The sequence below is a fragment of the Halichoeres trimaculatus genome, unplaced genomic scaffold (genome assembly GCF_033239565.1).
Source record: "Halichoeres trimaculatus isolate MK-OKI-2021-1 unplaced genomic scaffold, fHalTri1.1 fHalTri1_scaffold_9, whole genome shotgun sequence".
NCBI lineage: Eukaryota > Metazoa > Chordata > Actinopteri > Labriformes > Labridae > Halichoeres > Halichoeres trimaculatus.
The window spans coordinates 35249726-35263784 of record NW_027437188.1 but is presented as its reverse complement, the minus strand read 5'-3'; the positions used below and the strand labels follow the sequence as shown (position 1 = coordinate 35263784).

General features: G+C 39.1%; 1 protein-coding gene across 1 annotated transcript in view; it reads right to left on the bottom strand.

Moving 5' to 3' along the window:
- plekhg2 (pleckstrin homology domain containing, family G (with RhoGef domain) member 2) overlaps positions 1-14059 on the bottom strand; it is a 123709-nt gene that overhangs the window by 48425 nt on the left and 61225 nt on the right. The window contains exons 5-6 of the mRNA XM_074678715.1: positions 6315-6381; positions 5486-5532 (exon numbers count right to left, since the gene is read on the bottom strand). Of these exons, the coding sequence (XP_074534816.1) occupies positions 5486-5532; positions 6315-6381 (114 nt within the window). The remainder of the gene's footprint in view (positions 1-5485; positions 5533-6314; positions 6382-14059) is intronic.

Genomic DNA, 14059 nt, shown 5'->3' with positions numbered 1-14059 from the left:
CTTTTAGGTCAAGACTCTTAGGACATGACTTTTAGATCTGGGCTCTTGGACCTTAGCTTTTGGGCCACATTTTTGGGCCACTGCTTAGAGGCCACAGCTCATAGGTCACAGTTCTAAGGTGATGTCTCTTAGGCCACAGTCTTTGGGCAACTGTTTATTTAGACTTCGTTTTAGGCCACAACTCATAGTCCACAGCCCTTGAATCTTAGCCCTTAGGTCACAGCTTTGGGACCATGGCTCACAGAACATGGCTCTTAGGCCACATCCTTAGGCCCCCTTGTCGTAGGCAATGGCTCTTAGGTCACGGCTTTTATGTCAAGGCTCTTGTACCTCAGACCTTAGGCCACAGCTTTGGGCCACTGCTCACCATCCAAGGATGATAGGTCACAGCTCACAGGACACTCTTTTTAGGCTCGGTCTTAGGCCACAACTCACAGCTCTTGAGTCTCAGCTCTTAGACCATGGCTCTTTGGACATGGCTTTGAGGTCTTGAGTTCTAAGACCTCAACTCTTGGGCCATGGCTCATAGATCACTGCTCTTAAGCCACAGCTTTAAGACCGTGGCTCACAGGAAATAGCTTTTAGGCCACATCTTTAGACCACTTTTCACAGGCAATGGCTCTGAGGTCACGGCTTTTAGGATTGCTTTAGGCCATGGACCAACTGCGGTGCTACATGACTTGTCTGTCCCCTCCTATCATGGTATATGTGCTGAAAGGCTTTTGTTGTTGTTTTACTGCCCTCTACTGGTCTGGTGGTGATTTGCATGGTCTATCTTGGTCTTCAGACTTCTGTTTAGACCAATGATGGGCCACAGGAGCTAAATGGTCCTGAAGGGTATTTTAGCTCTGTGGTCCAAACACAGATGATGTGGTTCCTGTTGCTTCTGCAGCCAGCCTCTGGTGGACAGTTGAGGAATTGCGTTTTTTAACTTTGAGAAACTGGATAAGTCAGTTTTTCTGAAATAATGATATTAATAACAATACAAGAAAGTAAAGAAGAACACTTTTTGCAGGCTACATCAGGGTACCTAAAGACAGAAACCTCTTGAACAAGACCACGTTGGACTTTCTGGTGGTGACACATGAGAAACTTTGCATGTTTGTTTCTAAATATCATCTGAAAGCCTCAGATTTAGCCTGAAATTCATGATTTAATTCCTGCATATCCCTCGGTCGATGCAGCCATCCAAATCAATCATTGCTGGGCCTTAAAAAATGAATCAGTCCTCATTATTTGGCAGACCCAGGACCTCGCGAGGGGCTGGAGGAATTCTTGGGTAGCTGAATTATTTGCAGATGTCTCCTTCTTCCAGAAACAAACTGCTTGTTTCAGCTGAACAAACTCAAAAGACGCTGCTTTCACTTCCAAACCCGGGTTTCTCTGAAGCTCTGTGGCAGAAACCAGCTCCAGAAGATGGATGTGTTTCTTCATGTGTTACACAAGAAGTCAGCCGAAACCAAGTCCAGGAATCAGAATCTGAGCCATGAAGAGCCAGATCACAACAGAGCTTGTTGGACCAGCTGGGCTCAGGTTTTTGGGTTTAGTGTGACAAACGTTTGTGTTTCTGAATCAAAAACCCGTCCTGCGATCGTCCTGGAATGAAAGCAGCGTGCAGCAGCAGAAGTTTGGCTCCGTCAGCGACGCCGCGCTGCGAGGAGCTTTTTTCAGTTTGGTGGTCTGAAAGCATTTGACCTACTTCTTTTTATTGGAGTTTAATGGAGCTTTAAAGAGACGACAGCAGAGAGCAGAGCGAGGTGAAGGAGGGGGCGACCTCGCCGATGGTGGAAGCTGACACGCTCGGGCATGGAGATGAAGCTTTGGGTGTGTGTGTGTGTGTGTGTTTATGCATTGATTTAATGTGTCAACACACACACACACACAGATCCAGCCAGGCTGAACATCTGTCTGTCAGAGTGATGAAGATCAGATTCTCTCAGACTCTGCTGAGAATAAAAGACCAACACGCCGAGCGATCGACACGGAGACGGAGGAGAGACAGAGAAACCAACGGAGCACATCTGCACTGATCCCTGCGGTCACTAAAACAAACATACATTTAGACATTTGGTCCAAACGTGTTCCTGTAGCTCACACTTCGCAGGCAGTTTAGACTCTGACAGGTGTGACGATCCCTCTGAAAGACGACAGCAGACAAGAGCCCAGGATGCAAATCTAGGATCAGGAGTTTTTCAGGTTTCTCTGGTTCATACAAGTTCCCACAACGACGTGGTCACAACACGCCAACCTGAGGACGACACGAGTATGGATATACTCCTAAACGCACATTTTTCTGTCCAGTGGGGCCTCTCAACCACACGAATACAGCGATTTTACCCACATAAACTGAATTTTTTCTAAAAGCGATAAAAAAAATAAATAAAAAAATATCCCCCTCATCGTCCGTCCACACAAACGACTCACTTCATTTGTGTTTTTCGTCATCTCCTTACTCTGTTGACTGCTTCTTCTTCCTGTTTTTGACTGCCCATGCTCATAGCATTCTTCTTCTATGGTTTTCACATTTTGCTAACCTGCCACCTATCGGCCAGGCATGGCATTGCAGGCTTCAGAGGCAATTGTTGTCAGTTTTGCCTCTTCGTATGGACAGAGATATTTCTGTGGCGTGGACAGAGATTTTTTTTAAACAAGGACAAAGATATCCACTCATCGATGACAGATCTTGACAAGATCTTGACCAGATTTTCAAGAGATCTACACAATAACTTCACAACAATTTTGTAAGATCTTCACCAGATCTTTACAGGATCTTTGTGGGATCGTTAACAACATGAGACCTTTAAAAGATTTTTACAAGGTCTTAACGTGACTTCAGAGAGATCTTCAAAGATCCTCAAAAGATCCTTATAATGTCTCCATGACGCCTGTAAAGTACTTTTTAGAAACCCTCGAGATTGCAAATCTTTACAAAACCCTTCAAGAGATCTTTAAGAGACCTTATGACACTTTAACAAGAGATCTTCATGAGATCTGCACAAGACTTTTACGACACTTTTATGATGTCTTTACAGGATCTTCAGGAATCTTCACAAGAGGTTTTAAAAAAGTTTAACAAAAATCTTTTTAAAGTTCTTTAAGAGCAATTACCAGACCTTTCTAAGATTTTTACAAGGTCTTCACATGACTTCCACGACATCTTCAAGAAATGTTAATGATACCTGTATACTACCTTTTCTTCATGAGATCCTTACAAATATTTTACAAAATCTTTACAAGACCTCAAAAAGACCCGAAGAAAACCTCAGGACACTTTTACAAGTTTTTAAAGATCTTAACCTGACTTCCAAGAGATCTTCAGAGATCCTCTAAAGATCCTTAAAATGTCTCCATGATGCCTGTAAAGTACTTTTTAAGATACCTTTACAAAATCTTTGCAAAGTTTTTGCAAATCTTTACAGAGAGCTTCAAGAGATCTTTACAAGATCCTACAACACTTTTACATCATTTTTAAGAGATCTTCATGAGTCAAGATCTTTATGATACTTTTATGATGTCTTCACAAGATCTACATGAGACTTTTCAAAATTTTTACAAAAATATTTTCAAGTTCTTTAAGAGACTTTCACCTTTGTAAGATTTTTACAAGGTCTTCACATGACTTCCACGACATCTTCAATAGATGATACCTGTAAAAATAACTTTTCTTCATGAGATCCTTACAGATATTTGGCAAAGTCTTTACAAGACCTTTAAGAGATTTTAAGAAAATCTAAGGACACTTTTTACAAGAAATTTTTGAGAGATCCTAACGTGACTTCCAGGAGATCTTCAAAGATCCTCTAAAGATCCTCATTAGGTCTCCATGATGCCTGTAAAGTACTTTTTGAGATACCTTAACAAAATTTTTAAAAATGTTTTGCAAATCTTTACAAGACCCTTCAAGAGATCTTTACAAGATTTTACATGAGATCTGCACAAGACCTTTACAGCACTTTTGTTAGGTCTTTACAGGATCTATAAGGGACCTTCATGAGGGCTTCACAAAATCTCCATGAGACCTTTTCAAAACTTTAACAAAAATATATTTATAAACTTTCACCAGACCTTTATATGACTTCTACAAGATCTTCAAGAAATCTTCATGAAACCTGTATAATACCTTTTCTTCATGAGATCCTTACAAATATTTTACAATATTTACAAGACCTTTAAGAGATCTTGAGAAAACCATTTTACAAGATCATAACGTGACTTCCAAGAGATCGTCAAAGATCCTCAAAAGATCCTCATTAGGTCTCCATGATGCCTGTAAAGTACTTTTTAGATACCTTAATGATATTTTTATAAAATGTTTGAAAAATCTTTACAAGACCTTTCAAAAGATCTTAACAAGACCTTACAATACTTTTACAAGATGTTCAAGAGATTTTCACGAGACCTTTTTGACACTTTTATGATGTCTTAACAGGATCTTTAAAGAATCTTCATGACAGATTTTCAACATTTTCACAAAAATATCTTAAGCTCTTCAAAAGCCCTTTTAAAAATTTTTACGAGGTCTTCACATGACTTCCACAACATCTTCAACAAATGTTCATGATACCTATATAATACCTTTTCTTCATGAGATCCTTGCAAATTTTTTAACAAAATCTTTACAAGACCTTAAAGAGATCTTAATAAAACTTTAGGACACTTTTACAAGATTTTTACAAGATTTTTACGAGACCTTTTCAAAATTTTTCTGAAATCTTTATGAGAAGAGTCTTTGCGAGATTTTTCACCAGATCTCTCTGAGATCTTTAGGAGAACTCTGTGATACCTGTACAATACTTCCTAGATCCTCAGAGGATCTTTAAACATTTTTTTTTTTTTACGAAATTTTTACAAGATTTTTTAAAAAAAGACGGGAAAATTCTTAAAGAGACAGCAGCTCAAACAAAGCGACTCTTTTTGAGCTGTAAGTCATGTAGGGATAGTACGGGGGCACCAGGGGGACTGAATAAAGAAAAAAATCTTTTTTTCTGATGCGACTGCACGTGTTCATCAGTAGGATTAGCTGCTCCTGTATGCTTAGCTCATGCTAAAATACAGACTTTATGATATCACTGCTAGCAGCTATGTCAGCATTGTTTTGTGAATACTTTTCTTTCACATATTTCTGTTTCTTATGCTCCAGTCTTTCTTTCTTCTCTCTTTATAGCCTTTAATATGAGAGCAGATGCAGACAGGAAATGCGCAGATGGGGGGGGGCTGAACGGTCAGATAAGAGCGGGGGATGATTTTGGTCACATGGTTTGCATCCAAACTCACATCATCCATTTCCAATCTGCTTTCTTTTGTTCTCCTGAGCGCTCCAGGTCCTGCCGTTTGTCGTGCCACAGATCATGAAAGGTTTTATTAAAGTGACCCAGAATGCACTCAGGAATTTATGTGATTCTCCGTCTGAGCGCGGTTACGAGGAAGAAACAAACACAAACAACGAGAGGGGGAAGAAGTCAGCAGACAGACTTAGAAGACTTACTTTGGGTAGTTCATGCAGTAGAGCGTGTAGATGTCGAAAGCTTCGCTCTGAAACAGAAAGAGGAAACAAACTTCATCAAAGTTTCTGATTTATTAAAAGTCATCAACTCCATCCCTCATATTTTGTTTTCCATCTTACTGGAGTCAAACCAGGATGACCAGCAGCTCCTTTAAAGTGAATTATGAGGCACTTCCTGTCTGAGCCTCAGATTAACTGTTAGAGACGACCAGGATTATTTTAAGACCTGTGTGTCTTTGCTCTGACCTCTAAGCAACGATTGGACCATGGGAGAACTTTCTGAGGACTTTGATAAATTCAGGGTTATGCTACTGATGTAATTTTACTGTAACACTTAAAAACATTCAAAAAAAACCTCTTTATTTCATAATTTCAAAATATATGGTGAAAAGTGGCCCAAGTTTTAAAAAAACAGCAGAATATCCCTTTAAATTTGACCTAAAGAGAAGTTAATGAGAAGTCAGCTGACTCTCCTGTATCCACGTGAGAACAATATCTGTACTGTCCATAACACACACACACACACACACACACACACACACACACACACACACAAACACACACACACACACACACACACACACACACACACACACACACACACACACACACACACACACAGTGTTGGTGTGTTCATTGGGTGTGTTTGATCAGCAGCAGGAGCTGGTCGGATGAATGGCGTGCGCCGCCATGAATGGAGGGTCCAGTTCTGCTGCTGCTGCTGGTTTTACTGGGTGTTTGGGTTTCACTGGGTCATGTTTCCTGTCAACACACACACACACACACACACACAGAGCCGTACTGTACTCACCCTCTCCACGAAGCACTCTGCGATGGCTGCAGCGTGAGGACTCCGCTCTAAGTCCTCGAGGAGATCGCTGAGGAGACACAGACGAGGAGGCACACGTTAGACTTTTACTGATGCGTTAGTCCAGGTTACACATCAGAGGAAACAAGACTGGTCTCAGAAATAAAATCCAGATCCTGATCCTGCCACAAAACCATCCTGACATATTTTTTTTCCATATACATATATTTTATATTCAGAGTTTTTTATGTTAACGCACGTTGGCTATGGCTGCTTGTTGCAGCAGCTTTCTCTTCTTTGTCCGTTTCTTGTAATTTTTTCGTCTCTTTTTCGTAATCTTTGTATTTGGAGTGGATCATTACTTTGTATGGATCATTTGTTGGTCATGGACACCAAACTTTTTGTGTCTTCAGTGATATTTTTACTACTTTTTCTCCTGTGTTTGTCTGGAGATCCTACATGTAACCATGGCTGCATTGTTTACATGTGAAATCAGCTGTTAGCAGCCTGTAGCATGTCAATGCTAACTGGTGCAAGGCCTGATGTTTCCCACAAGGTGAGGACGACGTGCTGGTAGTGACAACATGGACCTGTCCTTCCATCCATCGTTATTGGGAACGTAAGATCTATCTCCAATTAGATGGACGAGCTAACTGTGCTAACCCAGCAAGAGAGGGAATACCAGAGGGCAGAGTAGCATCATGCTATTCACAGACATGGCTAACGAAGCTAACATCAGACACCAACGCCACATTGGAAGAGCTTCACCTGCTGTGAGCAGACAGGATCCAGGAGACAGAGACTGAACAGACTGCTGAAGAAGCTCAGTCCTGGACCCTGTGGAGGTGGAGGCTGGCTGACTGGACAATGATGGACAAGCTGTCAGCATCTATTATATATATCTATATATCCCTGAGACTCCTGGTGACTGAAAGATGATCTGTGAATCATCAACAGCATCCTGAGAAATGTCTCCTACTGTGACGCCTGCCATAGTACCTGTCCCTGAATGGAGGGGGCGTGGCTTAGCCAGAGGCTAATCGAGGAACAGGTGAGGTTTGATTTCATCAGTCTGTAATGATGGCAGAAAAAAAGAGACGGAAAGAGTGTTGACATTTTACAATGAGACATGTTTGGTCACACACCGTCAGAGTCTGATACAGTAGAGCAGGCATGGGCAAACTACGGCCCGGGGGCCACATGCGGCCCATCAAACGTTTTATTCAGACTTCAATCAATTCAATCAAACTTGAAAAATAAAATGAATAAACCTTGTTGATGTTTTATTTTCCTTGCAATTCTGATGTTTTCCCACTAGATGGCGCACTGTAAATACATTGGCTTTGTTGAGGTGAAGTGTAGGCCTATTACTCCATGTTTGCACTTTACCCTCTGACCCATCAGCCCTTGTGTAAAGATGAACGGACCTAAGAAAAGAAAAGTGGACAAAACAAAACTCATTGAAACACATGGAAGTGCGCTTATGCGCGGATAAGATGGAGTGGATCGTCAGCAATCTGTTACTTATTAAAAAAAAGCTCAGGAACATATCTGTATAAACCTTCAATGTGAGTTATTTGTCTAATTTTTATATATCAAAATATCACAAAAACAATTTTGACACAATCTTTGATTTTTTTTTTTTTTCATTTTCAAAACCAGGACAGAAAAAATGTGTTTTTCTCTTTTTCTGTTTTTCTGTAATTCTGTTTTTCCATTTTGGTTTTAAAACAGAAAAACAAAAAAACAAGTCCATTTTTTTTGTTTTTTTATTTTTTTTAATTTTGTTTTGAAACAGAATAAGGAAAGAACGAACCATACACAGATCAAAAATCCCATTATAATTCCAGTGTCTCATATTCTAATTTTAATTTCAAAACAAAATCAAAACAGCGGAAAATAGACTGTTATTTGTTTTTCGATTTTTGATTTGAAAACAAAAAATTGAAAAACAAGTCGTTATCTGTTTTCCGATTTTGGATTCTAAAACTGATATGGAATGAACGAATGATACCCTGATAGTTACCAAAGCTCTCCATCCATCTGCTCCTGGTCCGGCCCCTTTGTCAAATGTTAGAACCCATTGTGGTCCACGAATCAAAAAGTTTGCCCACCCCTGAAGTAGAGTATCGTCAGCATAACGATGAAATGTTAAGTCGTAACACGGGTGCAGAGGTGTAGTTTTCTGTAAACGCCCACTTCCAGAAAAACTTTTGCTCTGTTTTCTAATTTTTTGTTCACCTTGACTAAACTTTTCCTCCTGACTTGATTTGATCTGTAGTTCCACTTCACACACCCTTCGCCTGAACTTTTCCACGTTGGGTCTTGTAGGACCTGCAGGATCTAAACTCCAGCCTCCAGCTCTCAGCAGAGACAGAGCTCAGCCCAAACAGGTCACGTCTCTCCCACAGAGTCTAAGTGAAGCCCTGGTTCACAGCCAGTCCGCTTTGCTGGGAGTCATGGAAACACTGAGCTGTGTAATCAGAAAATCCTGTCGTAGTTTCTGTTCGCTCCGATCCCAGAGAGCAGGAGGAGGTTAGTGTGACACTGATCCCGCTCCAGGACCTGCAGACTGCTACAGCTGGCAGACACTCGCGCTCTCAGCTCTCCCACCGATCACACAATCCATCCTCAACGTCATCGCTGGACCGGCCAAGTCCTGGATTCTGCAGAGCAGAACGATTTCCATAAACCATTTCTTTATCTCGTCATCTTAATTCTGTTTAATCCATTCATCAGTCTGTCCCAGCCAAGTCCTCACACACAAACTTCAAACCACTTAGCCTCAACAAACCAGAACATCGACCTCCTGTTGGACGTCTGAACCCTGCTCACTCTGACCTTTGACCCTCAGCAGAGAGGGTTCAATATGTTGCAGATTTATCACCGTAACTCTTTGAAACCTGCACGTTTCCTTCTCAGCGAGGACGGTTTGATTGCCTGCAAATAAAAGTAACAACACTTCACCTCTAGACGGACATTTGCTTGAAATTTAACTTGTTTGTTATTTTGATGGAGAGGGTTGTAAAAATTCTAAAAAATCATCCTTTGATTAAAAACTGGATAATGAGACCCATCAATTATCAGCTACGTATTTCAGCACATCATCACAAAAGCGACTCAAATACGACTTATAACATTAATTAAGAAGGGCACTTTTATTACTGGGCAGAAAGAGAAAATGATGGAAAAAATAATGGATAAATAATAGAAAAATTTGTTTTCTTCAATAGCTTTGTAAAGCACAACAAAATCACTCCCACAGCAAATGGAAGATGCTTTTTTTTTTAATTAAACTAAAAATACACGAGAATCTCACAATTTTCAGATCTCCTGATAGCCTGTAGCTAAAGACTAAAATAATTAGTTTATTCTCAAAAACCTGTGACTTTATTCTTACAAATTTATGAGATTAATCCCGTAAATCAACTTTTTTTTTCTTTAGCATGGCTCTAATTTAAATTGTTTATGTTGTATATCAATGGTATTTGTAATGTGTCAAAATTGTTTAATTTTATTATTTTTGCTGATGACACCAACCTGTTTTACTCTGGTAAGAACCTGGATCATCTTATGGGTACAGTGGTAAAAGAATTGGATGCCTTGGCAAGATGGTTTAGTATCAATAAATTATCTTTAAATGTAAGTAAAAATTAATAAATGATATTTGGAAATCAGAAAAATAATACAAGGGTAAAAGTTGTGATAGATGGTATGGAAATAGAGCGTGTTTATGAGAATAAGTTCTTAGGAGTGATTATAGACCACAAACTGTGTTGGAAACCTCATGTTAATTACATTAAAACCAAAATATCAAAGTCAGCTGCAATATTGTATAAAACCAAAGATATTCTTAACTCAGATTCATTGCATATGTTGTATTCAGTCCAGTTCTGAGGTCTTTACACTGGCTTCCTGTTTGTAAGAGGATAGAGTTTAAAACACTCCTGTTGGTTTACAAAGCTCTGAATGGACCAGGGCCAAAATACATCAATGATCTTTTGATCCTGTATGAACCACCAAGACCACTTAGGTCTTCTGGATCAGGTCTGCTTTCAGTCTCCAGAGTCAGAACCAAACATGGAGAGGCAGCATTCAGCTTCTATGCTCCAAATATCTGGAAGAAGCTGCCAGAAAATATCAGGTCTGCTGAAACTCTTAGCTCATTTATATCCAGGTTGAAGACTCACCTTTTTACAGCTGCCTTTATTAGAGCATTTTAACAAATCATTTTAATATCCTGTCTTTAATTTTGCACTGCAAATTTTATCTTAAAATCTGTTTTTATCTTATAATCTGTTTTTCAAATCTGTTTTAAAATCTGTTTTAAAATCTATTTTAATCTTGTTTGTTTGTTCTATTGTATCGTTTTAATTGATCTCATTTTTAATTGAATTTTAATTGTTTTCTATGATTTGTTCTGCCTGTAAAGCACTTTAAATTCCATTGCTGAAATGTGCTATAGAAATAAACTTGCCTTGCCTATTGTTCTTTCATACTTCCATACATCACTTACTGTGTGGAAGTTTGGGGAAGAACATATAAAACGATCACGAATCCAATCTTTTTGCTTCAAAAGAAAGTAATCAGGCTCATTAACCGAGCTGATTACTGTGAACCAACACACTAATTATTTATAAAGCTGCAAGCTCTAAAATTCTGTGAACTTGTGGATCTGAGGATAGCTTCACTGATCTACAAGGCGTACCACAAAATGTTGCTAGACTGTATCCAGAGATTGTTCCAGATTAGAGTGTGTGAGTATGAACCGAGGGGGAGTTGTATGTTCACAAAAACAAAGAGCAGGACAAATGTTAAACTAAGATGTGTTTCAGTGTATGGAGTTAGTCTGTGGAATGGATTAGACAGAGAAATGAAAGATTGCCAAACACATGGTAGGTATAAAAAGTTGCTTAAACAAAAAAACGATTGTAAAGTACAGAACTATGATGAGAGCAAATGATGATGAGATCGAAATAAACTAAACTAAAACTAAAACTAAACTAAACTAAACTAAACTAATCTTCCACCAACCCAACATCACGACTACAGAACCTGATTGAAAGTGTCATTTAACAGTGATGATTTTATTTGGTGATATTTTGAGTATTTGCTAAAATAAGAAGCAAATTTTCTTCCTTTTAACATTTTTTTAGAGGTTTTCTTATTTGATGCGTGTTTTACTGTCCTTGGTGGCTCCTGTAGTCACGTGACAGGCTCAGGACTCAACGAGTAAAACATTCTTGTTGTTACTGAAGAGTGGTTATAAACGACAAGTAAGAGTAGAAAAGCTTCAGAGGGAAAAAAAAAAACTTCAGACTATGCTAGCCACTATGCTAATGAACAATCCACACTCGCTACCAGCTGGACAGGAAGTCGACAGGGTTTCTGATCTGTTAAAATGACGAACAGCCTCCAGATTTTTCCGTCGTTGCTCAAAAACTTCTGTCAAAGATGGAAAATAACGCCACCTCTGCCTCCAGACCAGCAGAGGGCAGTAAGACAGGAGCTAACAGAGACACAGTCACACTATCATGCTTGGGGATGGGTACCTTTCACATTTAAAATGGAAAAAAAAATGGACAAAAACTGCTCCCCCTGATGGCTGGCTGCAGTATAGGTCAAAAAAATCCATCTTCCCAGTCATTCCAGATGGGCTGTGGTCAAACTTTAAAAAAATAATACTCCTCGTAGAAATGTTTCTGTTTATGTCTCCTCCTACTGAATATACTAAAAATATAATCGTAAAAAATACAGTTAAAATTTGGACTCAGTGTAAACATAATTTTAATTGGTCTTCTCTTTCTCTAAGAGCTCCAGTTTGCTCAAACCACCTCTTCAAACCTTCTCTATCAGACAAAACCTTCAATGACTGGGATGTTTTGGGCATTAAAACCCTTGCTGACCTTTATGACAATGGTGCATTTATTTCATTTGCCAACTTCCAATCTAAATTTAACATACCAAACCAGGATTTTTTCCGCTATTTACAACTAGGGGATTTTATGTCAAAGAGTGTTTCTCAGTTCCCCAATACACCACCAAAAAATCCAGTGGACCCGATTCTAGAGCAGCCTCAAACATTTAAGGGTATTATTTCAATTCTGTACAACAAGTTTTTATGCAATGAAAAAACAGCATCTTTTGTACTGAAGCGTGAATGGGAAACTGAGTTAAATATAACACTCTGTGATGACCTCTGGCTGTCCATTCTAAACAGGGTCCACACTTCCTCTGTTTGTGCAAAACAATCTTTTATGCAATGTAAGGTCCTGCACCGCTGCTTCTGGACCAACCAAAAGATGGCAAAGATCTTTCCAGATGCAAACCCGAATTGCAATCGTTGTGGTGCTACTCCTGCCAATCACGTTCATATGTTCTGGTCTTGCACAAAACTAAAATCACTTTGGCAAAACATTTTCGTTTTAATAAGCTCTGTTACTGGTAAATCAATACAACCATGCCCCCTATTGGGCATATTTGGTACATCTCATGCTTTGGGGTTATCAAAAACTGAATCTGATTGTACTGCCTTCATCACTCTTTTGGCTCGCAGAAGTATTTTATTCAAATGGAAGGATTCTCTGCCACCCACCTATATGCAATGGGTTCATGATTTTCTTTTCTTTTTGAAACTTGAAAAGATCAAGTTCTCCCTGCTGGGAAATACCAATGCATTTTATGAGATTTGGAACCCATATTTATCTGCTTTAAATCAAAGTGTCCTGCAACCACTATTGTCTTCTTGATAATATGAGTTTATCGAATGCATTATGTGAGACCTTTCTCTCTCTCTTTTTTTTTCTTCTTCTTTTGTGTTTTTCTTTTCTTTTTTCTTGTTTTGTGTGCGTATTTTTTTCTTTATAAATGTACATATTATGTTTTCTTTGTTTTTTATTTTTATTGATGTTATCTCCCTTGTTCTTGATTGTGATTGATAAAATGAAATAAAATGGAAAAATTAAAAATAAATAAATAAATAAATAAATGTTTCTCATGTCTGATTGTTGTGGTGATTTGAAGATATCATTTGGCTGTCTTGTATTCAGGTCTTCTTTTTCTGAAAAGTTTTGTTTTCATTAGTTATAAGAGGTTAAAAATGAGGTTTTACGTCCGATTAACAATGATTGACAGCTGGCACTCTTTTGTATTTTTTGGGAGGATTGTAAAATATGGAGGTACCCATCCCTAACCAGGCTCAAAGAAGAATAAAAACACCAATCAGAAACGTTCAGCAGTGCAGGCTCCGTCCCCAAAGTTCCTGGATCTTCAGAGAGCAGGAACTCTCAGGAACTAAATTAAAACTGTGCTGTATCCTCGTTGTGAACTTTTAGCTCGTTTTCACCCCCAAACAAAACAAACCAAGATGAAAACATGAAACTTTTCCTTGTCTGTGTTACCATCTGTTTTAAATTCCCTCATCTACAACCTGCTGTAAATACTGAGAACGTTTAAAGACCTCTGAGCGTCGGAAACGTGTCCATTTCCCCGTCGTACTGTAAAAGTTTCATACACCCAGACCCTGTAGAGCCCGAGCACTCAGATGAACTGTTGAAGGAAAACTTCTGGAAGGATCTCTGAGAACTCACTTTGTGTTTCCACATCCTGGAACAGATTTCTGTTGCTAGGCAGAAAACGGAGCCAAACGAGCGATAAGCATCTCAGCGAACAATACGCGAGGAAACTGCTGAGGCGCTGTGACCTCACTGATCTGAAGATGTTTAACGTGACGTCAGAGAGCCGTAACG